Source organism: Entelurus aequoreus, linkage group LG10 (genome assembly GCF_033978785.1).
Source record: "Entelurus aequoreus isolate RoL-2023_Sb linkage group LG10, RoL_Eaeq_v1.1, whole genome shotgun sequence".
NCBI lineage: Eukaryota > Metazoa > Chordata > Actinopteri > Syngnathiformes > Syngnathidae > Entelurus > Entelurus aequoreus.
This window is the reverse complement of record NC_084740.1, coordinates 42,396,914-42,421,068: the sequence shown is the minus strand read 5'-3', so window position 1 is coordinate 42,421,068 and position 24,155 is coordinate 42,396,914. Positions and strand designations below refer to the sequence as shown.

The window sequence follows — 24,155 nt, the reverse complement described above, 5'->3', positions numbered from 1 at the left end:
ACAATCTATTAATTTAGTTAATTTAACCACGGCAAGTGCCGCGACCGCCCCCTTGTCACTTGCCGTAATGCCCTAAAAAATTGACCAGCATCGGCATCAAGAACATGCCATGACCACCCTTGACATAGGTAATAATCATTGAACATTATAGGTGACATTTGTCAATATAAACAATTATCAAATAATGATAGTTGCATATTACCTACACATACAAAGTCTCCAATGCCGAAGCGTATTAGAAGGTATCCAGTAACAAACGTGTCTGCATTATTCAACTCACTGCGTCACAAGCTTAACTTCAGAAATACCATTTCACTTCAACTTAAAGACAGCATAAGTCTGTTAATAAATAGGTTATTGTTTTTGTTTTTTATCCCTACCATTGTTTTCTGTTTGACCCATTTCACTTGATCAAACCTTTTCTAACATTCCACACTACTAAATAATACAAGTATTTATGATTTCTGCTGATATCGTATCAGGTCAATATCCATATCAAAGTGAAAAAGTTGTATCAAGACAAACCTTATTAAAAAGGGTCTGAGCAATACAGTTAAATATCAACTACGGACACAAATGAACTACATGCTAACACTTATCCGCCACAAAAAAAAAAGCGTTATGCCAGCGATGCCAATAAAACACCACTGGTTGGCAGTACTACTTCCTGCCCCCTTTCTATTGGTGTTCATTAGGGGTGCACCCTCTGGGTTTGATTACGATTCAGGGTGCTACGATTCTCTCAATTATCGATGCATCTATAATCCCCTGCAGGATTTCTTTTGAGCGAGGTATTTGTCAGCATCCATTAAATAAAGTAAACAAATAGAACAATATAACACATTTTTCACCACAAAAAGCTGCTCTTATTACAAAATACCTTTAGAAATAAGACTTGTTTTAACAAAAAAATTTGCTGTTTTCACAGATTTCGGTACTGGCAATAATAGGAAACAAATAACTGCTTCTGTTTTATTTAGAAATAAAGGCTTCCAAACAAAATTCTTTACAAATAACCTATTTTTCAACTTTTTGCACAGTTGGTTTAAACCTGTCAGTTGTGTGTAGTGTTGTGAAGTCCGATTGGACCCAGTTTACCATGGATTCATTTAATTGAATCCTAAAAATGTATACCATATAATATCACTGTTTATACCAGCAGGTCTGCTCGATGTTTTGTTTCAATACACCAGAAAAGTAATAAACAAATAATGTATGAAACAGAAGAGCTTAAAGATGTAAAAAGAAAAACACTATCAAATTAAACACAGAGCAAGTAGATGTTTTCATGCAGGTTGAAGAAAAAATATTTTGGACCAAACGGCTATGACTAACTCGGAGGACGTCTCAAAGCGAGATTATTTGGAAGACGTAAAAATTAAAATAGACCAATAAAAGTCACAATTAAAGTATGGCTTGCTTACCTGTGATACATTGAAACTGACCATCCTCTCGTCGAATAGTGAAGGCCTCACCTGGGTTTACCTGCACCAGGATTACCTGGGGAGGGAAAAGGAGCACTTTAAATGCATGTACTTCTGGACTATCATTGTGTCCATCCATATTAATATTTTGACTTTTAAAAAGGACAACAAAAAATTCAATATTGGTTTAATTTGAACAGAAAATATTATATGTTAAACATATGGTTGTTATTGCAATCAGAGAAGAATGTTGTCATGAAATAACATACTAGACAACTTGTCTTTTAGTAGTAAGTAAACAAACAAAGGCTCCGATGCAGTAACATATTGTGTCATTTATCATTCTATTATTTGGCAACAATATTAATCTACTTGTTCATGTCCCATTAATATCTGCTTACTTCCTGTTTTAACACGTTCTATCTACACTTCTGTTCAAATGTATTAAATCACTTATTCTCCTGTTGTTTGATACGTTACATAAGTTATCGATCTGACGCCAAGTAGTTACAGGATGATACATTGGTCATAATTAAAGTTCTCATGTGTTATTTCCAATTTAAAAAGACAAAAGATTGTGTATTAATAAAAATATCAATGCAATCGTTGTTGTATCGACTATATACTGCTCTTGCACTTGATATGGTTACAGTGGATATTTGTATAGATTCACCCATTTGTTTACATTGAGGAGCGCTAGCTTGCTGTTCGCGGTGAGCTATTGTATCCTCCTACAGTGTGAACTAAAGCATGTTTAGCTATTCCTCGTCCTGCGGTGATAATGATACTTGTAAGAAACTGACTTTATTTGTCGCCATGGAGACCATGATTAGTGATTTGGAAGTAGCTAAAACACTGTGGAGGGACAGTGGCGCGTCAGTGTTTATAGCGTCACTTTTATCGTTAGTTTTGAAGACAAAATACGTCCATTCTCCCTCTTCGGTCCTCACACTGTTCCCATGTCACCATGTCTATGAAAAATGTAGCGGCATTTTTCAAGGGCAGTATAGTACTTATTTTTTACTCATTAGTACCGTGGCAATTTATTAGTACAGCTATACCATACTACACTACTGTAGTCTGTAGCTTTAATGTTAATGAGCGGTTTGTCCACACCTGTCACAAAGTATCCACTGAACTGTGCATGTGTTCAAATTATTAGATGCCATATACTGTAAATTCCTGACTATAAGCCGCTACTCACTTTGAACCCCGTCTTATAAAACGGTGCGGCTAATTTTTCACTAACTGCCATGTTTTGTGTTCAATCGTTTTTATTAAATCACAAGCAGACACACTGAAATGGTGTGTTGTTAGTGCTATGGCGCCATCTTTTGGACGAGTTTGCATACTGCAGGTGTTGCGGGTTGAAAATGTACTTCCTGTGTTAATGCCTTGAACTTAGGGGTGTAACGGTACGTGTATTTGTATTGAACCGTTTCGGTACGGGGGTTTCGGTTTGGTTCGGAGGTGTACCGAACGAATACACATGCTAGCAGCGACCGGGCTAGGACAACATGTAAAAGCCAGAGCTGGAAGACCCTCCTGCCTCGTCAAGATCTCCCGTTTGGGAACACTTCGGTGCGATACAACAATGGAGGACGGAGGTTTGCCGACATTGTTCAGCAGCTGCTTCTGACAACACGTCAAACATGTGTTGCACCTTTCCTGCTTCCGGCTCCCAGACCGTAGTCGAGGAGCGCAGGGGAGACACTCCTCCAGGGCCGATGTATTCTCAGGGGCAACACCCTTCACTCTACCAGGCAGTGGGTCTCCACAGCTCCGGACTCCAGGGTAAATGACGAGTCCGGCGATTAGTTGCAAATCGTGGCTTTATTGAGGTCTTGCACACAGCCAATCCAACAAAACACTAGCCACTCCCCGCACTCACGCTACCGCTCCCTCACCTCGCTCGCCCACACACTGCTGTCACATATTAAAGGGCCACACACACACATATGCTACTCTCATAACACATGCTAACCCATTTGAAGCGTCACCACCGCATTCAAGCAGCCTCTCCTCGGCGAGTTAGGCAGGGCTAAAGCAATAACAAATGTTTTTATAGCAGCAGATTTAAGTCCATATTGCATTAAAAACTTGATTTTGACCCACTTCTATGGCGGAAGAACAATGAGCCCATATATCCTCTTACTGCCAAGTTAGCCAGGCTGGAGGGGGGAAGAATAGTTAATATGAGGCTGAGTTGACTTGAAACTGTTTAATGTTGCACTTTTTATATGTAGAAGAAAAGTTTTGTCATTTTATTTAATCTGAGCTACAACTTGAGGCAGTTTAATGTTGATTAACGTGGACCCCGACTTAAACAAGTTGAAATACTTATTGGGGTCAATTGTGCGGAATATGTACTGTACTGTGCAATCTACTAATAAAAGTCTCAATCAATCAATCAAAAAAAGCACTTTATATGTAGAAAAGTTTTGTTGAGACACCATTCTGAGCCTTATCTTATTTAGTTTTTATTTTATATATGTTGACCACATTAACCCTGGCAATGGACCCTGTGTGTATATATGTACACTACCGTTCAAAAGTTTGGGGTCACATTGAAATGTCCATATTTTTTAAGGAAAAGCACTGTACTTTTCAATGAAGATAACTTTGAACTAGTCTTAACTTTAAAGAAATACACTCTATACATTGCTAATGTGGTAAATGGCTATTCTAGCGGCAAATGTCTGGTTTTTGGTGCAATATCTACATAGGTGTATAGAGGCCCATTTCCAGCAACTATCACTCCAGTGTTCTAATGATACAATGTGTTTGCTCATTGGCTCAGAAGGCTAATTAAAGTACCAATGATTGTCACACACACACTAGATGTGGTGAAATTTCTCCTCTGCATTTGTCCCATCCCCTTGGGGAGCAGTGGGCAGCAGCGGCGCCGCGCCCGGGAATCATTTTGGTGATTTAACCCCCAACTCCAACCCTTTGTTGCTGAGTGCCAAGCAGGGAGGTTATTTTGATGATTACAAAACCCTTGTGCAATCATGTTCACACATCTGAAAGCAGTTTAGCTCGTTACAGAAGCTACAAAACTGACCTTCCTTTGAGCAGATTGAGTTTCTGGAGCATCACATTTGTGGGGTCAATTAAACGCTCAAAATGGCCAGAAAAAGACAACTTTTATCTGAAACTCGACAGTCTATTCTTGTTCTTAGAAATTAAGGCTATTCCACAAAATTGTTTGGGTGACCCCAAACTTTTGAACGGTAGTGTATGTTATGCCATTGTTTACAAATTTGGTAAATAAATAACCAAAAAATTTATATTTTGTTGTGTTCTTACTGAACCGAAAATGAACCGAACCGTGACCTCTAAACCGAGGTACGTACCGAACCGAAATATTTGTGTACCGTTACACCCCTACTTGAACTGGAAGTAAAACCGTCCATAGCGTTCTGCTTGAAAGGATTCTTCATTCCAAGCGACATTTGTAAGTTTTACAATATAACTTAAATACATATTAAGAAATCATATTTACTAAACAGTCCCATGTGTGATGTCTGTTGGAGTGTTTCCATGCATATTTGTAAGTGCTATCGCAATGTAATCAAGCTAGTATTGTTACCTTTAGCATAAGCTAATATGCTAACACGTTTACAAGTGTCTGTGTTAGTAATATTAAGTTACAATGGCGTTCTTTTTGTATTGTTTCACTTTCACAAATTCCTCAGTAAATTCACCAAAAACGTCACCGTGGAGTTATTGAGTCTGTTTAGCTGATTGGAGAGCTAGCTTCCGTGGCTAGTGGGTCCATGACCATGACTTCTGTTTTGTTTGATCATCCGTTTTACAGACACCGTTTGGAAACAATTAAGGTATGTAAATAAACATTTACAATATATTTCTGTGTAAATAACAAAATTTTGCAACATATATATCTGTGACTTTTAGTCCGGTGTGGCTAATATATGGACAAATAATTTTTCCTTTGAAAATTTACTGGGTGCGGCTTATACACTGGTGCGTTTTATGTTTGATGACTTCGGTTTTTGTTTGATCAGCCGTTTTACTGCCTTGTTACAGACGCCGTTTGGAAACAATTAAGGTATGTAAATAAACATTTACAAAATATTTCTGTGCAAATAACTAATTTCAAAATGTATATATCCCGTATTTCCTTGAATAGCCGCAGGGGCGCTAATTAATTTAAAACCTCCTGTCACTCCGGAGTTTACCGGAAGCCTGCGGGATGGCCGTGCATGCGCTAATTATTTTAAAACCCTCTTCTCACTCCGGCGTTTACCAAAAGGAATGCGGTAAATTTAGGCGTGCGCTTTGAGTGTGATGTAAGCATACCATCATGAAAAGCACATTTAATAAAAAAAACGTTATTATGGTCTTACCTGTACTTATAAATGGGAGTCCATTTGCAGCTCCTTCTGACCAAAAGCATTGATAACTTGTTTATAGAAGTCTTCCTTATTTTCTTTCTTCAGTTTTAAAAGTCTCTCTGTCTCGATGGAGATATTCCTTTAATTATTACCTCCTGCTTCGATTGAAAGTCCAGTTTAGAAAACTGTTTTATTTTAGATACCGGTATGTAATCCTCCATGTTAAAAGTTCAGGCGAGAGGGAAAAAAAGACGATCTGTTGCTGCGTGTTGTCACTTCTTCTGCAGTACCGGAAGTCGCAAGAAGGATCACTAACGCCCTCTACCACCAGGAGGCGGGAGTCATTTAATGACTCATACCGTATTTGACACACGCAGCTACAGTATATTAATAAAACATAGCTGCTTACTGTTCTTTTTAGCATACCGTACTGGCATTCAATAGCTTGGATCTTAAATCGTACTGAATAACTCTATCTTTTTTCCTTTGTGCGATTGCAAACTACTGAAAGCAGCTTCCTCCATTTTGAAAATGAGGACAGGTAAATCGTCACTCGTGACGTAACGAATTTGACCCGGCGGAAGTTCTAGACATATGCTAGATATTTTGCGAAACGAGTTTGACCCGGCGAAAATTATAGACATGCGATAATAAAATTAATATTTTGCGAAACGAATTTGATCCGGCGTTAATAATGAACCGGCGATAAGGCCAAGCATGCGTTAATTATTTTGAGAAACGAGTTTGACCCGGCAGTAATTCTAGACGTGCGAATACTATATTCCCTGCGCCAATTCAAGGAAATACGGTATGTGGCTTATAGGGGTGTAACGGTACGTGTATTTGTATTGAACCGTTTCGGTACGGGGGTTCCGGTTCAGTGGTGCACCGAACGAGTTTCCACACGGACAAATTAAGTAGCGTAATGCACGTTGTGTAAACAATGCACACCGAGGCACAACACACGGCATGCTAGCAGCTACCAGGCTAGGATAGACTGACCATACGTCCTCTTTTCACCGGACATGTCCTCTTTTGCGTAGCTGTCAGGGCGGAGTTTTTTAAATGCCTCAAATGTCCGGCATTTTGAGTTAGGGTTGCGTGTATTTTCAATGTACGTTCAGGGTTAAGAAGGGGTTAAAAACAAAACAAATTGTGCTTGCAGCAGCATTGGTGAGGGATTGCAGAGACAGAGATAGTGAGAGAGTTATGATAAACGCGCATGCGTCGCCAGGCTCTGCTTTTTATCCATAGATTTATCACATTAAATTTTGTATTATCTATAGCAGGGGTGTCAAAAGTGTGCCCCGGAGGCCATTTGCGGCCCACAGCTAATGTTTTAAAGGCCCACGGCTCATTCTAAAAATACTATTAAAATAAACAAAAACATAACAAAAGTGAAATAAAAAAGCTTAAAGGTTAAATGTAATTTACAAAAAGTTGCAATGTTGACTAATAAAACAAAGCTTTTTTTTTTTTCTTTCAAACTGTCATTGCTCAAAACATAATATTGAATCAAAATCAATGTTACTATGAATTATTGACCTATCCAAGGTTCCCATTACTTCACATCAAATATTACACTAAGAAAAATATTTTTGGTGGAAGATTTTGCAAATTTGGTAAATAAATAACCCCAAAATGTATATTTTGTTGTTTTCTTACTGTACCGAAAATGAACCGAACCGGGGCCTCTAAACCGAGGTACGTACCGAACCGAAATTTTTGTGTACCTTTACACCCCTACATTACGATAGCACATACAAATGAAAACACAGCTACAGGCATCACACATGGGACGGTTTAGTCCGTAAGAATTGTTTTAGTTACAGTGTAAAACTTGCAAACGTGGCTTGGAGCGATGGATGAAGAATCCACACGAGTAGGATGCACTATGGACGGATTTACTTCCGGTTCAGCGCATTAAAACAGGAAGTCAATTTTCAAGCCGCAACACCGTCAGCGAGCGATCTCGTACAAAAGATGGCGATACTTTGGAATATTATATTACCGTATTCTCCGCACTACTGAGTGCACCGGTATATAAGCCGCACCCACTAAATTTCAGAAGAAAAACACGTACCTTATTGACGTATCCAAGGTTCCCATTACTTCACATCAAATATTCCACTAAGAAAAATATTTTTGGTGGAAGATTTTGCAAATTTGGTAAATAAATAACCCCAAAATGTATATTTTGTTGTTTTCTCACTGTACCGAAAATGAACCGAACCATGACCTCTAAACCGGGGTACGTACCGAACCAAAATTTTTGTGTACCTTTACACCCCTACATTACGATAGCACATACAAATGAAAACACCACTACAGGCATCACACATGGGACGGTTTAGTCCGTAAGAATTGTTTTAGTTACAGTGTAAAACTTGCAAACGTGGCTTAGAGCGACGAATGAAGAATCCACACGAGTAGAATGCACTATGGACGGATTTACTTCCGGTTCAGCGCATTAAAACAGGAAGTCAATTTTCAAGCCGCAACACCGGCAGTGAGCGATCTCGTACAAAAGATGGCGATACTTTGGAATATTATATTACCGTATTCTCCGCACTATTGAGTGCACCGGTATACAAGCCGCACCCACTAAATTTCAGAAGAAAAACACATACCTTATTGACGTATCCAAGGTTCCCATTACTTCACATCAAATATTCCACTAAGAAAAATATTTTTGGTAGAAGATTTTGCAAATTTGGTAAATAAATAACCCCAAAATGTATATTTTGTTGTTTTCTTACTGTACCGAAAATGAACCGAACCGTGACCTCTAAACCGGGGTACGTACCGAACCGACATTTTTGTGTACCGTTACACCCCTAGTGGCTTATAATTTAAAAAATGTGTTCCTTCTTCTAAAATTTAGATGGTGCAGCTTATATACTGGTGCGCGCTATAGTCCGAAAAATACGGTACCAAGTACATTCAGGACGCAGGAGACAAATATCCTTAGCAACAGCAGTGAGCTTCATGCCACAAAATAAAGAACATTCAGCAAATACAAAAAGAACATGCTGGCTCGCTCTCGCAGCTGGTAACAACTTAAGGCTTGTTCGAGTTCCCAAAACATATCCTCCAAAACTCAAGGAGCAACGAGGAGGAGAGGAAAGTGAAATTCCACTCGCACGGGCAGCCGAGCACACAGTGGAAATAAAACAGGTGAAGTAGGAGCTATTAAAAACGTCACAACAGCAGCATGGTAGAAGTAGACAAGTGATGAGACCTGCTTGAGACGTCGTCTAGAAAACATATTTGTTTGCTACACTTTTAAGGCCTTGGAGGCGGGGGGGGGTCGGAATAAAAACAAAGTGCAAACCATCTGCTGCCAGGCAACTATATGCCCTCTTAAAAATATCTAAAGGAAGTCAAACATGGCGGCTTTGGGTTCAAAAAGTTTGTTCAATCAAAGTGACTCATCCCTTCACGTGCTAGCTCTCATTAACTGTCGACAATTATTAGCCAGTCTATAAATAAACAAGCTACGAGGCAGCTGCTTTTTTGATCATGGTGGAATAAACATGATGGAACACTTTCACGGTCCGCCTTAGAGCACGTGTACACGAAACATCCGATCCAACAAAAAGATCAACTATCCCCGTGGTGACACGGAGGAAACCAGCAAAAGGGGAGTGAAGTCAATAAAGGAGACGACTAAATGGCATAAAATGAGTACAAATAGACTGGAGCTTGGTTTCCATTGTCCAAACTGACTGTTTCTTTTCCCAGAAGGAAGAAAAGGATGAATAATTCTCATTTTTTGGCTTGAAGACAACAAGAGTTTGTTATTGTCATGTGACACGAGAGCAAGCAGTATGGTGTCACTACACATTCAACACATCCTGCTGCAAAACAACACCAGCAATAAAACCCATGATAAACCATTCTCTGATTCGTTCCATCGGGGAAAAAAACAACTTCCGACACTGAAGTCAACTAAAATAGGACAGTCCACTTTGAGCACGAGGCAGGATTTTACTACAAGGCAGGATTGTTGTCCTTGTCTTTGTTTATAAACTGTACCATAATTGTATGGTATGATCACAAGTTATATGAAGGGATAAAGCTGCACAATTCCGGACTATGAGCTTTTTTCCTACGCTTTGAACCCCGCGGCTTTTAAAACGTTTTATAGATAATGTTCTATTACACACCGGCAGAACCACTGACATGTGGCGCTATTGTCTGTGCTACGGCGCCATCTTTTGAACGCGTTCGCACACTGCAGGTGATGCGTGTTGAAAATGTACTTCCTGTTTTAATGCCTTAAACCGGAAGTGACACAGTCCATTGCATTTCTGCTCAAAAGGATTCTTCGTTCATCACTCCAAGAAACACTTGTAGGTTTTACAATAACAAACAATTCATACAGTGTCCTTCCATTTAGTGCTTTCAACAACCGAAAGTCGAAAGGGCGTCCGGTCTTCTAACCGTCCATAGCGTTACTACTCGTATGTATTCTTCATTCATCACTCCAAGCAAAGTTTGTAGGTTTTACAATATAACTAAAACAATTCTTACTTACTAAAGCGCCCCATGTGTGATGTCTGTAGGAGTGTCTTCATGCATATTTGTATGTGCTATTAGAATGTAATGAAGCTAGTGTCGTTAGCATTAGCTAATATACAAGTGTCTGAGTTAATATTATTAAGTTACAATGGCATTCTTTTTGTATTGTTTCCCTTTCACAAAATCCTCAAATTCACCAAAACGTCACCGTGGAGTTATTGAGTCTGTTGAGCTGTTTGAAGAGCTAGCTTTCGCAGCTAGCGGGTCCATGACCATGACTTGTGTTTTGTTTGATCAGCCGTTTTACTGCCGTGATACAGACACCCTTTGGAAACAGTTTTGGTATGTAAATAAACATTTATAGAATATTTTTGTGTAAATAACTAATTTCAAAACATATATATCTGCGACTTATAGCTTGAAATATATGTTTTCCTTCTTCTAGTGGGTCCATGACGATGACTCGTGTTTTGTTTGATCAGCCGTTTTACTGCCGTGATACAGACACCCTTTGGAAACAGTTTTGGTATGTAAATAAACATTTATAGAATATTTTTGTGTAAATAACTAATTTCAAAACATATATATCTGCGACTTATAGCTTGAAATATATGTTTTCCTTCTTCTAGTGGGTCCATGACGATGACTTGTGTTTTGTTTGATCAGCCGTTTTACTGCCGTGATACAGACACCCTTTGGAAACAGTTTTGGTATGTAAATAAACATTTATAGAATATTTTTGTGTAAATAACTAATTTCAAAACATATATATCTGCGACTTATAGCTTGAAATATATGTTTTCCTTCTTCTAGTGGGTCCATGACCATGACTTGTGTTTTGTTTGATCGGCCGTTTTACTGCCGTGATACAGACACCCTTTGGAAACAGTTTTGGTATGTAAATAAACATTTATAGAATATTTTTGTGTAAATAACTAATTTCAAAACATATATATCTGCGACTTATAGCTTGAAATATATGTTTTCCTTCTTCTAGTGGGTCCATGACGATGACTTGTGTTTTGTTTGATCAGCCGTTTTACTGCCGTGATACAGACACTCTTTGGAAACAGTTATGGTATGTAAATAAAAATGTATAGAATATTTTTGTGTAAATAACTAATTTCAAAACATATATATCTGCGACTTATAGCTTGAAATATATGTTTTCCTTCTTCTAGTGGGTCCATGACGATGACTTGTGTTTTGTTTGATCAGCCGTTTTACTGCCGTGATACAGACACCCTTTGGAAACAGTTTTGGTATGTAAATAAACATTTATAGAATATTTTTGTGTAAATAACTAATTTCAAAACATATATATCTGCGACTTATAGCTTGAAATATATGTTTTCCTTCTTCTAGTGGGTCCATGACGATGACTTCTATTTTGTTTGATCAGCCGTTTTACTGCCGTGATACAGACACCCTTTGGAAACAGTTTTGGTATGTAAATAAACATTTATAGAATATTTGTGTGTAAATAACTCATTTCACCACGTATATATCTGCGACTTATAGCTTGAAATATATGTTTTTCTTCTTCTAGTGGGTCCATGACGATGACTTCTATTTTGTTTGGTCAGCCGTTTTACACACAACCCTTGGAAACAATTAAGGTAATAAACAATCACATAATATTTCTGTGTTAATAACTTATTTCACAATGTATGTATTTGCGGCTTATAGTCCGGTGCGGCTAATATGTGGAAACATTTTCCTTTTAAAATTTAGTGGGTGAGGCTTATATACGGGTACGCTTGACAGTCCAGAAAATACGGTAAATCGATACTTGGGTAGAAGTTTTGAAAAAAACAAGGAAAAAAGGAAGGCCTTAGCAGTTTAAAAAAAATAAAATATCAAATGGCAAGCAAGACTTTAAAAAAACAATTGTATTTAGCTGGTACATTAAAAAAAGGATGCAAGTCTAAGCCAGGGGTGTCAAACTAATTTTAGATTGGGGGCCACATGGAGAAAAATCTACTCCCAAGTGGGCCGGACTGGTAAAATCACGGCACAATAACTTAAAAATAAAGACAACTTCAGATTGATTTCTTTGTTTGAAAATAGAAGAAGCACAAATGTACAAATCATAATTTGAATGTGGAGTTAAAGCAATGTCCAAACATAAAGCAGTTTAAAAGGAAGTATAGGTACATGGTATTCCAGAGGTACAGGGATGAAGAAGGGCTTTGATATTGGGTTGTTTGTGTTACAGAAGAGTGTGGGGCTGCTCATTGAGGCAGTGGTGCTGCTGTTGTGGCAGGATACCATTTCCATGATCACTAGTGGTAATGGTGTGGCTATGTATGTGTGTAGTGTGCATATGTATGTATATAACTATAATTTATGTTTATACAAGTTCATTAAGTTTGTACATAGAGTGAACAGGTAGTTCTAGCTCAGAGTAATTTATGATTTAAAGAAAAGGGGTGGGATTAAATAAGTGTAAACTTCTTCTCACTCCTTTTCAAATATGTAAAAATAAGTCCAATTAAGTCCAATGCTCATTTGTTTTCGTTTCTTATTCTCCATTGTTTTCATTTTGTTATAATGGCTGTTAAGGCTATAGCACTGTATTGGATCAGGCTTGCTCTTGTTTTTATGCATATTTGAAATAAAAATATCTCAATCAATCAATCAATAATGTTGTTAGGTTTTTTGTACACTTAACATGTTGCGGTTAAGCATTTATTTGTCGTTATTTATATTTTCTGATTAGATTACATGATAATGTTCATCAGTCAACTCATTGGTGTCTATCAAAATAAATACAATATCAAAACAAATTACAGGATGTTATTTACGTAGTTTGATCATTTTCCTTGACTGATGTACTAACATGTGGTTGATTTTGTACATACAGTATGTAGCATCATCTACAAAGATACAAAGGATTGCTATTGCGACATCCAGTGGACACATTTAGAACAGCGGTTTCTTTCATTCAAAAATTTCAGGTTCATTTTTATACTTAGCAAACTCACCCCGCGGGCCGGATACAACCTGTTTGCGGGCCTGAGCCGGCACTCGGGCCGTACGTTTGACACCCCGGTTTAAGGTTTCACTGTAGCTTTGAAAGTGTGCACAACATAATACAACCTTTGCTGTCAGCACATACACGTCTAAAGTGTTTTGTCAAACACCCAAAGAGATGAAAGTCCACCTTTAGACAAACGAAGTCAGAAGAAAATGTCCGTTCAACTTAAAAGTATCAATATCACTCATAAACCGTCCTGAGTTTGCAGTTTCCTGAGACTCGAAACTAACAAGGCTGGTTACAGTACCTCGCTGTTGTGGAAGACCGTGTCGTAAAAAAGACGGTCCCTTGGCACTGGACTGTGTCTAAAGGTCTCCTCTGGCTCTGAAATCTTCAGCACCTCCATTACCGACACTGCTCCCATTCATGTGCTGGGCAGCAAGGAGGAAGAGCCCTATGACTGCCACCCCCGCCCCCCACACACACACACACACAGGAGCAGCGTCAGCACGGAGGAGGGTGGGTACCCGGTGGGAGGTGCACTAGTGGGCTGCCGGGAGGTCTAATTGAATCAAAGTGGCTTCTCGTCACACGCCGCCGTCGCCAGTTTGATTGTTTGAACTGTGACATTTACTGCGCGTTCATAAAACACAAGCTGGCTTCTGCTACTTACTGTCGCCCGCATCTCTTTTTCTCATCCAGGCGTTGCTTGGTGGTGCAGCCAAGGGAGAGAAAAGGGTACCAGCCTCCCCGGGAATTCACATGACCTGGGATGCTCGGGGCTGATCCTTGACACTTGCGCACAGAATCCGGGCGGCGGGTTTTTTTTTTGTTTTTGTTTGTTTTTTTTGGCGTCAATGTCTTATTTGCTCAGCCCTCTTCAACTTCATCTGCTGTGTCGCGGCGCCTTCTCTGCAGCAGACTCTCTCCCTGTCGCGCGTATCCACAGCAACCCCCCCCCCCCCCCCCCCTTCAACAAATAAGCCGCGCCGAACCTTCAAAACAATGAACGCTTATGAGCGCCGGTGCCCGTCTGGAAAAGGAGGCGGACTGGAGACGCCTCTGCCTCTTCTCCCAGGAGCGTGCCAGCACCGCGCTAATAGGGCTCATTTCGACAGAGGGTGTGATCAGAGCGCACTGGAACAACAACGGGAGTCCTTTGTTCCGGCTCGTCTTGTTCGCCACGACGTGAAGGAGCCACGCAGCTTCTGACATATAGCGCTGGCTCCGCCCACTCGCAGCAATGCTCCTCCGCCGCCGGTCGATAGGAGGGACGAGGCAGTGCCTGCGGTTCACAGCGACACGCCGACAGTCACAACAGCCTCCAAGTAGCTGCTCCAACATCTGCCCTCATTCCTTAAAGCGACAGCCAGGAGCAGCCTGGGCCAAGTACTCTCTCTCACTCTCTCACACACTCTCTCACACACACACACACACACACACACACACACACACACACACACACACACACACACACACACACACACACACACACACACACACACACACACACAACAGCTCATTCACATAAACCTAAATGAACCCTGCTGTGCATTTCGCTCCCGTGTAAAGTGATCAAAGACGGACTGCAGGAATCAAACCAGAATAGCCGCTCAAAAGGAACCAGGGGCATCCAAGCATAGTGAGCCGAAGGCGCAATCAAAGGCAGCGCACATTCATTTGTGGTTATGCTTAAGCACAATTAAATTATTCAATTAAATGAGCTTTCCACCTATCAGCTTGTGCTCCAGCAGTGGAACCTCCACATCCATTCATAGACTACAGCAGTAGTTCTCAACCTTTTTTCAGTGGTGTACCCCCTGTGAATTTTTTTAAAATTCAAGTACCCCCTAATCCAGGGGTGTCCAAACTTTTTCCCACGAGGGCCGCACACGGAAAAATTAAAGCATGTGGGGGCCATTTTGATATTTTTCATTTTCAAACCATAACAAAATATATGCATTTTTTATTTATTTTACCTTTAGGGGTCCCGGGGACCATAAAGGGTCTCAGTCATTAAAATGTTAAAAATAATATTTTTCTTTAATTATTTAACGCTTACAGTAAATCTCTATATCAACTTCAAGTTGATATAAAGTAATACAAATTTTAAAAAAAATGTTTTATGGCTTTTCTGTCAAAAACAACTTAGTTTTTTTAATAGTAAAACTGAAATATGCAATATTCAGTAATTAGAGCCCTAAAAGATCAATAATGCAGGACACCATTGATTTTAATTCTTTCATATTTTTGAGTAATCACAGTGAAAAGATAATTAAAAATGTACTAAATATATTTGAGATCCAAAAGGTGCCCCACTCATAAAGTGATACATTTTTATTAGGTTTTTTGTTTTACTTTCAACACTTAAGTTACGAGATCAACTTCAGATATATCTGTCCATTTTATGCTGGAACTATTATTTTGTTTGTTTTATGCGCTTTTGTCAAAGAAAACTTTGATGTTTTTATATGGCTACTCAAAATATAAGCAATATTTTGTAAAAATAACTAAAAACTTGTTGAAAAATAAACAAGTGATTCAATTATAAATAAAGATTTCTACACATAGAAGTAATCATCAACTTAAAGTGCCCTCTTTGGGGATTGTAATAGAGATCCATCTGGATTCATGAACTTAATTCTAAACATTTATTCACTGGGGATTGTAATAGAGATCCATCTGGATTCATGAACTTAATTCTAAACATTTCTTCACAAAAAAAGAAATCTTTAACATCAATATTTATGGAACATGTCCAAAAAAAATCTAGCTGTCAACATTGAATATTGCATTGTTGCATTTCTTTTCACAGTTCTTTTTGACAGACATTTTAGTGAGGGTCAAACCTTTTGATGTTCAGTTTATGAACTTACGTTCATATTTTGTTGAAGTATTATTCAATAAATATATTTATAAAGGATTTTTGAGTTGTTGCTATTTTTAGAATATTTAAAAAAAAATCTCACGTACCCCTTGGCATACCTTCAAGTACCCCCAGGGGTACGCGTACCCCCATTTGAGAACCACTGGACTACAGCACTGATCGGAAGAGGCACCTCACCATTACGTTTCAGGGGCTAGTCTCATTATTTCATTGTATATTCCATCCAATGTCCCTCTCTGGTCGCGGGGGTGGATGGAGCCTATCCCAGCGTCACTCGGAGGGAAGGCGGTGTATACCCTGGACAAGTGGCCACCTCCTCGCAGGGCCAACACAGATAGAGAACATTCACACACTAGGGCCAATTTAGTGTTGCCAATCAAACTATCCCCAGGTGCATGTCTTTGGAGGTGGGAGGAAGGCAGAGTGACCAAAGAGAAGCCACGCAGTCACGGGGAGAACATGCAAACTCCACACAAGATCATAATAATGTACAAAACCCAAAACCAGTGAAGTTGGCATGTTGTGTAAATAGTAAATAAATAAAAAATACTTATATTCAATTGAAAACTCTGCAAAGACAAGATACTTAACGTTCAAACTGGAATACTTTATTTCTTGCAAATATTAGCTCATTTGGAATTTGATGCCTGCAACAGGTTTCAAAAAAGCTGGCACAAGTGGCAATAAATACTGATAAAGTTGAGGAATGCTCATCAAACACTTATTTGGAACATCCCACAGGTAAACAGGCTAATTGGGAACAGGTGGGTGCCATGATTGGGTATAAAAGCAGCTTCCATGAAATGCTCAGTCATTCACAAACAAGGATGGGGCGAGGGTCACCACTTTGTCAACAAATGCGGGAGCAAATTGTTGAACAGTTTAAAAACAACATTTCTCAACCAGCTATTGCAAGGAATTTAGGGATTTCACCATCTACGCTCCGTAATATCATCAAAGGGTTCAGAGAATCTGGAGAAATCACTGCACGTAAGCGATGCTATTAAGGACCTTCGACCCCTCAGGCGGTACTGCATCAAAAAGCGACATCAGTGTGTAAAGGATATCACCACATGGGCTCAGGAACACTTCAGAAAACCACTGTCCGTAACTACAGTTTGTTACCACATCTGTAAGTGCAAGTTAAAACTCTACTATGCAAAGGAAAGCCATTTATCAACAACACCCAGAAACGCCGCCGGGTTCGCTGGGCCAGAGCTTATCAAAGAAGGACTGATGCAAAGTGGAAAAGTGTTCTGTGGTTCTGACGAGTCCACATTTCAAATAGTTTTTGGAAACTGTGGACGTCGTGTCCTCCGGACCAAAGAGGAAAAGAACCATCCGGATTGTTATAGGTGCAAAGTGTAAAAGCCAGCATGTGTGATGGTATGGGGGTGTATTAGTGCCCAAGACATGGGTAACTTACACATCTGTGAAGGCGCCATTAATGCTGAAAGGTACATACAGCTTTTGGAGAAACATACAGTATGTTGCCATCCAAGCAACGTTATCATGGACGCCCCTGCTTATTTCAGCAAGACAATGCCAAGCCACGTGTTACAACAGCATGGCTTCATAGTAAAAGAGTGCGGGTTCTAGACTGGCCTGCCTGTAGTCCAGACCTGTCTCCCATTGAAAATGTGTGGCGCATTATGAAGCCTAAAATAGCACAAGGGAGACCCCCGGACTGTTGATCAACTTAAGCTGTACATCAAGCAAGAATGGGAAATAATTCCACCTGAAAACCTTCAAAAATGTGTCTCCTCAGTTCCCAAACTAGAGAGATTGCTTTTTTCTGTGTCCTCCGGAGGACGTCTGTTTGTTTGCAGGGACAAAACAATCTAACTTATGCACTTTTGACTATGAGTAAATAAACTTGTTGTACTAAATTCACTTTTGTTGCTGTTTAAGCTTTGGACAATCCACCACACATACTTGATCAACAGCCATACAGGTCAAACTGAGGGGGGCTGTATAAACAACTTTAACACTGTTACAAATATGCGCCACACTGTGAACCCACACCAAACAAGAATGACAAACATATTTCGGGAGAACACCCGCACCGTAACACAACATAAACACAACAGAACAAATACCCAGAACCCCTTGCAGCACTAACTCTTCCGGGACGCTACAATATACACCCCCGCCGACCCCCCCCCCCCCAACCCCGCTGCCCCCAATCTCCCGAATTCGGAGGTCTCAAGGTTGGCAAGCATGCGAGTAGCAACGCTATGGATGGCTCGAAAACAGAACGCCCTTTCGACTTCCTGTTGAAAGCACGAAATGGAATGACACCGCAGTGAGCACATTTTTTCAAAAGATGGCGCCATAGCACAAACAATTAAACACCGTCTCAAGTGTTTTTTGCTTGTTTTTTTTTTAAATAAAATGATTTTTGCGATCGCCGTCAGCGAAGAAACATCCCTAAATGACTTAACTTAAAAAGTGGCGGTCTTCCATTTGGAGACAAGATTGAACTTTAGATGTTCTGTACAAAGCGGATTAGATAACACGCCCGTTGAGGATGAGATTATTTTTTCCTTTAGGCCAAAACAAAAGCAATGATGATTTGAAGCAGGACAGCGTGTCTTCACAGTATTTATGGCTCCATTTGCAGAGTGGATTTGACAGACTCTGAAATAGTACTGAGAGACTGCAAAGGTTACTCATCACACAGATGGCTGAGCACTGATCGCAGCTCGTTTCCTGGTCTCATTTTCAGCTGTTATAATTATCTTAGAGGGGGCAAAGAGCCACGAGGAGAGCACACCATTAAACAGATGAAGTCCGACTAATAAAAGAGTATTAACATATGGCAAAAGCACATCTTCCAGTGAGAGTGACACACGGGAGTTTACTACCTCTGCTGCATAAAACTCATGGCTCCTGGCTCTGACGTGTCCGCGCCGTCTCTGACTCAGAGTTCAGGTTTCTCAGTATTTGTTCCTCTTTAATTGTTTAGCGTGCGTCGATGCGACAAGGCAGCTGGAGGACAGGAAGCAAGGCAAATGCCACGGGGGTGGTTGTGGGGGGTGGGGGGACACATTCTAGTATGCCAGTCTGAACCAGCGACCGTCTCCGAGCGGCTGATGGCGCACTCTTGCGTGTGCGAGGATGATTCAAGGCAATTTGGTGATCCGCCCGCCATGATCCCTCGGAAACATCCCATGATTGAATCGTGGAATAGGAAAGATGATCCTTCTCTGATGCCTTCACGGTGCAATAAAGCCTTAGATTAAAGATATTATGAGATAAACCGCGGAGGAGAGGCTCTATCAAAAGCAGTCAGTGTCCGAGGGCTAACCAGTGAGCCGTCCTTGCCAGATGACTCTGCAGTGGAAGCTCTCAAGTCGAAAACCCATGGAGGTCGGGACAAACACAAAAAAATTCAGAGTTGAATAATGATATCGGGGAACATGGGCGTCCAAACTATGGCCCACAAGACGTTATGAGTTCAACACCCTGCAGTGTGCTTTCAAATTCATCTTAAATGCCAGGCGGTTTCTGAATGCGACATACCGTATTTTTCAGACTATAAGTCGTAGTTTTTTTCATAGTTTGGCCGGGGGTGCGACTTATACTCAGGAGCGACTTATGTGTGAAATTATTAACACATTAGCGTAAAATATCAAATGATATTATTTAGCTCATTCACGTAAGAGACTAGACGTATAAGATTTCATGGGATTTAGCAATTAGGAGTGACAGATTGTTTGGTAAACGTATAGCATGTTCTATATGTTATAGTTATTTGAATGACTCTTACCATAATATGTTACGTTAACATACCAGACACGTTCTTAGTTGGTTATTTATGCCTCATATAACGTGCACTTATTCAGCCTTTTGTTCACTATTTATTTATTTTAAATTGCCATTCAAATGTCTATTCTTGGTGTTGGCTTTTATCAAATACATTTCCCAAAAAAATGCGACTGATACTCCAGTGCGATTTATATGTGTTTTTTTCCTTGTTTATTACCATATTTCCTTGAATAGCCGCAGGGGCGTTAATTAATTTAAAACCTCCTGTCACTCCTGCGTTTACCGGAAACCGGCGGGATAGCCGTGCATGCGGTAATTATTTTAAAACCTCTTCTCACTCCGGCGTTTACCAAAAGGAATCCTGGTAAATTTAGGCGTGCGCTTTGAGTGTGATGTAAGCATACCATCATGAAAAGCACATTATAAAAAAAACGTTATTATGGTCTTACCTGTACTTATAAATGGAGTCCATTTGCAGCTCCTTCTGACCAAAAGCATCGATAACTTGTTTATAGAAGTCTTCATTATTTTCTTTCTTCCTTTTTAAAAGTCTCTCTGTCTCGATGGAGATATTCCTTTAATTATTACCTCCTGCTTCGATTGAAAGTCCAGTTTAGAAAACTGTTTTATTTTAGATACCGGTATGTAATCCTCCTTGTTATTTAGGGCTATATAAATAAACATTGATTGATTGATTGATTGATTGTTAAACGCAGAGGAAAAAAAAAAAAAATCTCTTGCTGCGTGTGTTCACTTCTTCTGCAGTACCGGAAGTCGCAAGAAGGATCACTAGCGCGGCAGCGCCCTCTACCACCAGGAGGCGGGAGTCATTTGATGACTCATACAGTATTTAACACACGTAGCTACGGTATATTAATAAAACATAGCTGCTTACTATTCTTTTTAGCATACTGTACCGGTATTCAATAGCTTGGACCTTAAATCCTACTGAATAGCTCTTTATCTTTTTTCCTTTGTGCGGTTGCAAAATACTGAAAGCAGCTTCCTCCATTTTGAAAATGAGGACAGTTAAGTGTCACTCGTGACGTAACGAATTTGACCCGGTGGAAGTTCTAGCCATATGCTAAATATTTTGCGAAACGAGTTTGACCCGGCGAAAATTATAGACATGCGATAATAAAATTAATATTTTGCGAAACGAATTTGATCCGGCGTCAATAATGAACCGGCGATAAGGCCAAGCATGCGTTAATTATTTTGAGAAACGAGTTTGACCCGGCAGTAATTCTAGACGTGCGAATACTATATTCCCTGCGCCAATTCAAGGAAATACGGTATGCATTTTCGGCCGGTGCGACTTATACTCCGGAGCGACTTATACTCCGAAAAGTACAGTATTTGCTGCCTTCTTGTGGACACCTAAAAATCAGATCAATAACCATTCTGAAAGTACTTTGAAAAACGGTCACAGCATTTAATTATGTGACACAATCCAAACAACCTTCCCGAGTCATGGTGGGCAAAAAATAAATGCAACTAACAAAAGGTCAACACACATGGTCATACATAACCTGTTTACTGAACATAGTGGATAATACAAAAAAAGTCAATTCAAATTGATTAGAGTGGGAAAAATGTAAAACACTCTCTCGACTTATCCTTGTTTGTTGCATTTTAGCTGCTTGATATTTCTGATTGATTACAAAACTTTTAAGAATGTCATCACGGAAGTAAACAAACTTTTACATACTCCAATTATATTAATGATATATCCAACATTATATATGTACACACACACACATAACTATATTGTTACTAGAGATGTCCTATAATATCGGACAGCCGATATTATCGGCCGATAAATGCTTTAAAATGTAATATCGGAAATTATCGGTATCGGTTTCAAAAAGTACAATTTATGACTTTTTAAAATGCCGCTGTACCGGCTTTTCACACACACAAGTGAATGCAAGGCATACTTGGTCAACGGCCATACAGGTCACACTAAGGGGAAGCCGCATAAACAACTTTAACACTGTTACAAATATGTGCCACACTGTGAACCCACACCAAACAAGAATGACAAACACATTTCGGGAGAACATCCGCACCGTAACACAACATAAACACAACAGAACCCCTTACAGCACTAACTCTTCCGGGACAGAGTACAATATACACCCCCCCCCCCCACACACACACACACACACACACACACACACACGCACACACACACATACACCACAACCCCCCAACCCCACCCACCTCAACCTCCTCATGTCCCAAATTCTAAGCTGCTGTTTTGAGGCATGTTAAAAAAAATAATGCACTTTGGGACTTCAATAATAAATATGGCAGTGCCCTGTTGGCATTTTTTTCCATAACTTGAGTTGATTTAGGCATAATAATGTGTTCATTCCACGACTGTATATATCGGTATCGGTTGATATCGGAATCAGTAATTAAGAGTTGGACAATATCGGAATATCGGATATCGGCAAAAAAGCCATTATCGGACATATTTAATTGTTACTGTACATGCAGTCGGCTTGTGGCCCCCAGCCAAAATTTTTTAGCCCAATGTGGCCCCCATGTCACAAGGTTTGGACACCCCTGATGTAAAGCATCCACTCAAACACATTTGCTTTTCTGTCCAACTAGCCATCCATCCATTTTCTACCGCTTGTCCCTTATGGGGCCACGGGGGGTGCTGGAGCCTATCCCATCTGCACACGGGCACACTAGTAATGGTAAAAATGTGATGACCACAGAAGCATAACCGCATACATTTCATTGTGGCAGCTGGATACAATTACATCTGGACAGCCACAGAAAAATGGCGGGCATTTTACAACCTCCTAACTCCACTTCTTAAAGGGGAACTGCACTTTATTTGTATTTTGTCTACCATTCACAATGCCTACGTAAGACAATAACACATATGTTTTTCTTTTTTTAAGGCATTATAACGCAGAAATAAATGCTAGCAAAGGTCAGTTAACAATGGCGCTTTATTTCCGCCTATAAAGCACTCTAAAAAACATCCATCAATGTTTTATAGCAGTGGTCCCCAACCTTTTTGTAGCCGGGGACTGGTCAACGCTTGAAAATTTGTCCCACGGACCGGGGAGGGGGGTGGGGGGGATTTTTTTCTTTTTTTTTTCATAAAGAAATACATGTACGTAATCATGTGTGCTTACGGACTGTATCCCTGCAGACTGTATTGATCTATATTGATATATAATGTATATATTGTGTTTTTTATGTTGATTTAATTTTAAAAAAATAAAATAAATAAAATTTATTATTTTTTATTTTTATTTTTTTAAATTTAATTTCTTGCGCGGCCCGGTACCAATCGGTCCGCGGCCCGGTGGTTGGGGACCACTGTTTTATAGCATATACACGCTGTAAGTATATATGTAATGTAGTAACATTCATAATAGCATTTCATTTTCATGTATTTTGCTAGTTTTAAGCATACGACAAAGTATTAATTTCACAGACGCATCATAACGTTCAACAAGACTTGTTGCTCGTTTTTAATAAAGAAAAAGTCTCTAGACACTTAAAAACTCTCAAAGTACAACGTACAATAAACAGCAACAATTGAAAACTAGAGCAGAACGATATAAAAAATATATGTAAATACTCATTATAACATTTTTTTTTAGCGTTTTTAAACAAAGTATATCCATAATAGCAGATTATGCAAATTATACGGCAAGTATTTTGGCAATCTGGGGGAAACACTGGACTTTATGAGTTATAGGAATATGACACACAGGTGTCAACAACAGGAAGTGAACCCACGTGACCTCACACAAACCTTTGCATTTATCATTTGAAACACCCTAAAACCTTTACACGTTCAAACGGAGGAAGATAAACATATTTAAACAGTCAAATAAAAATAATATGGCTATTGAGAAGCCAACAATTTTTAATGCTTCTTCCGGTAATATATTTTATCTAATCATTTAAAAGATTTTAGTGTGTGTATATAAGTACTTTCTGAGCACCTTAAACTACACAGTTATAATCATAAGAACCGTGATAATTTTGGTCACAATGACGGTCATATGAAATGTTCATATCCTTACATCCCTACGTAGAACAAAGTAGGGTTGTACCGTATACCGGGACTAATGAAGTACCACGGTAGCAATTAATTAAAAACCGTACAATATTACTACTGAAAAATACCGGTACTTTTTTTGTCCATGACATGACGTCGCGTTGTGGTGACA

The 24,155-nt window shown here is 39.5% G+C and overlaps 1 protein-coding gene across 1 annotated transcript in view; it reads right to left on the bottom strand.

Annotated features, from left to right (window-relative positions):
- The window catches only part of fndc3a (fibronectin type III domain containing 3A), a 160,503-nt gene extending 146,754 nt beyond the window's left edge, over positions 1 to 13,749 (bottom strand). Inside the window, 2 exon segments of the mRNA XM_062060894.1 lie at positions 1,425 to 1,500; positions 13,594 to 13,749. Coding sequence (XP_061916878.1) covers positions 1,425 to 1,500; positions 13,594 to 13,710 — 193 coding nt within the window. The 5' untranslated portion in view covers positions 13,711 to 13,749.
- Positions 13,750 to 24,155: the final 10,406 nt, after the last annotated feature.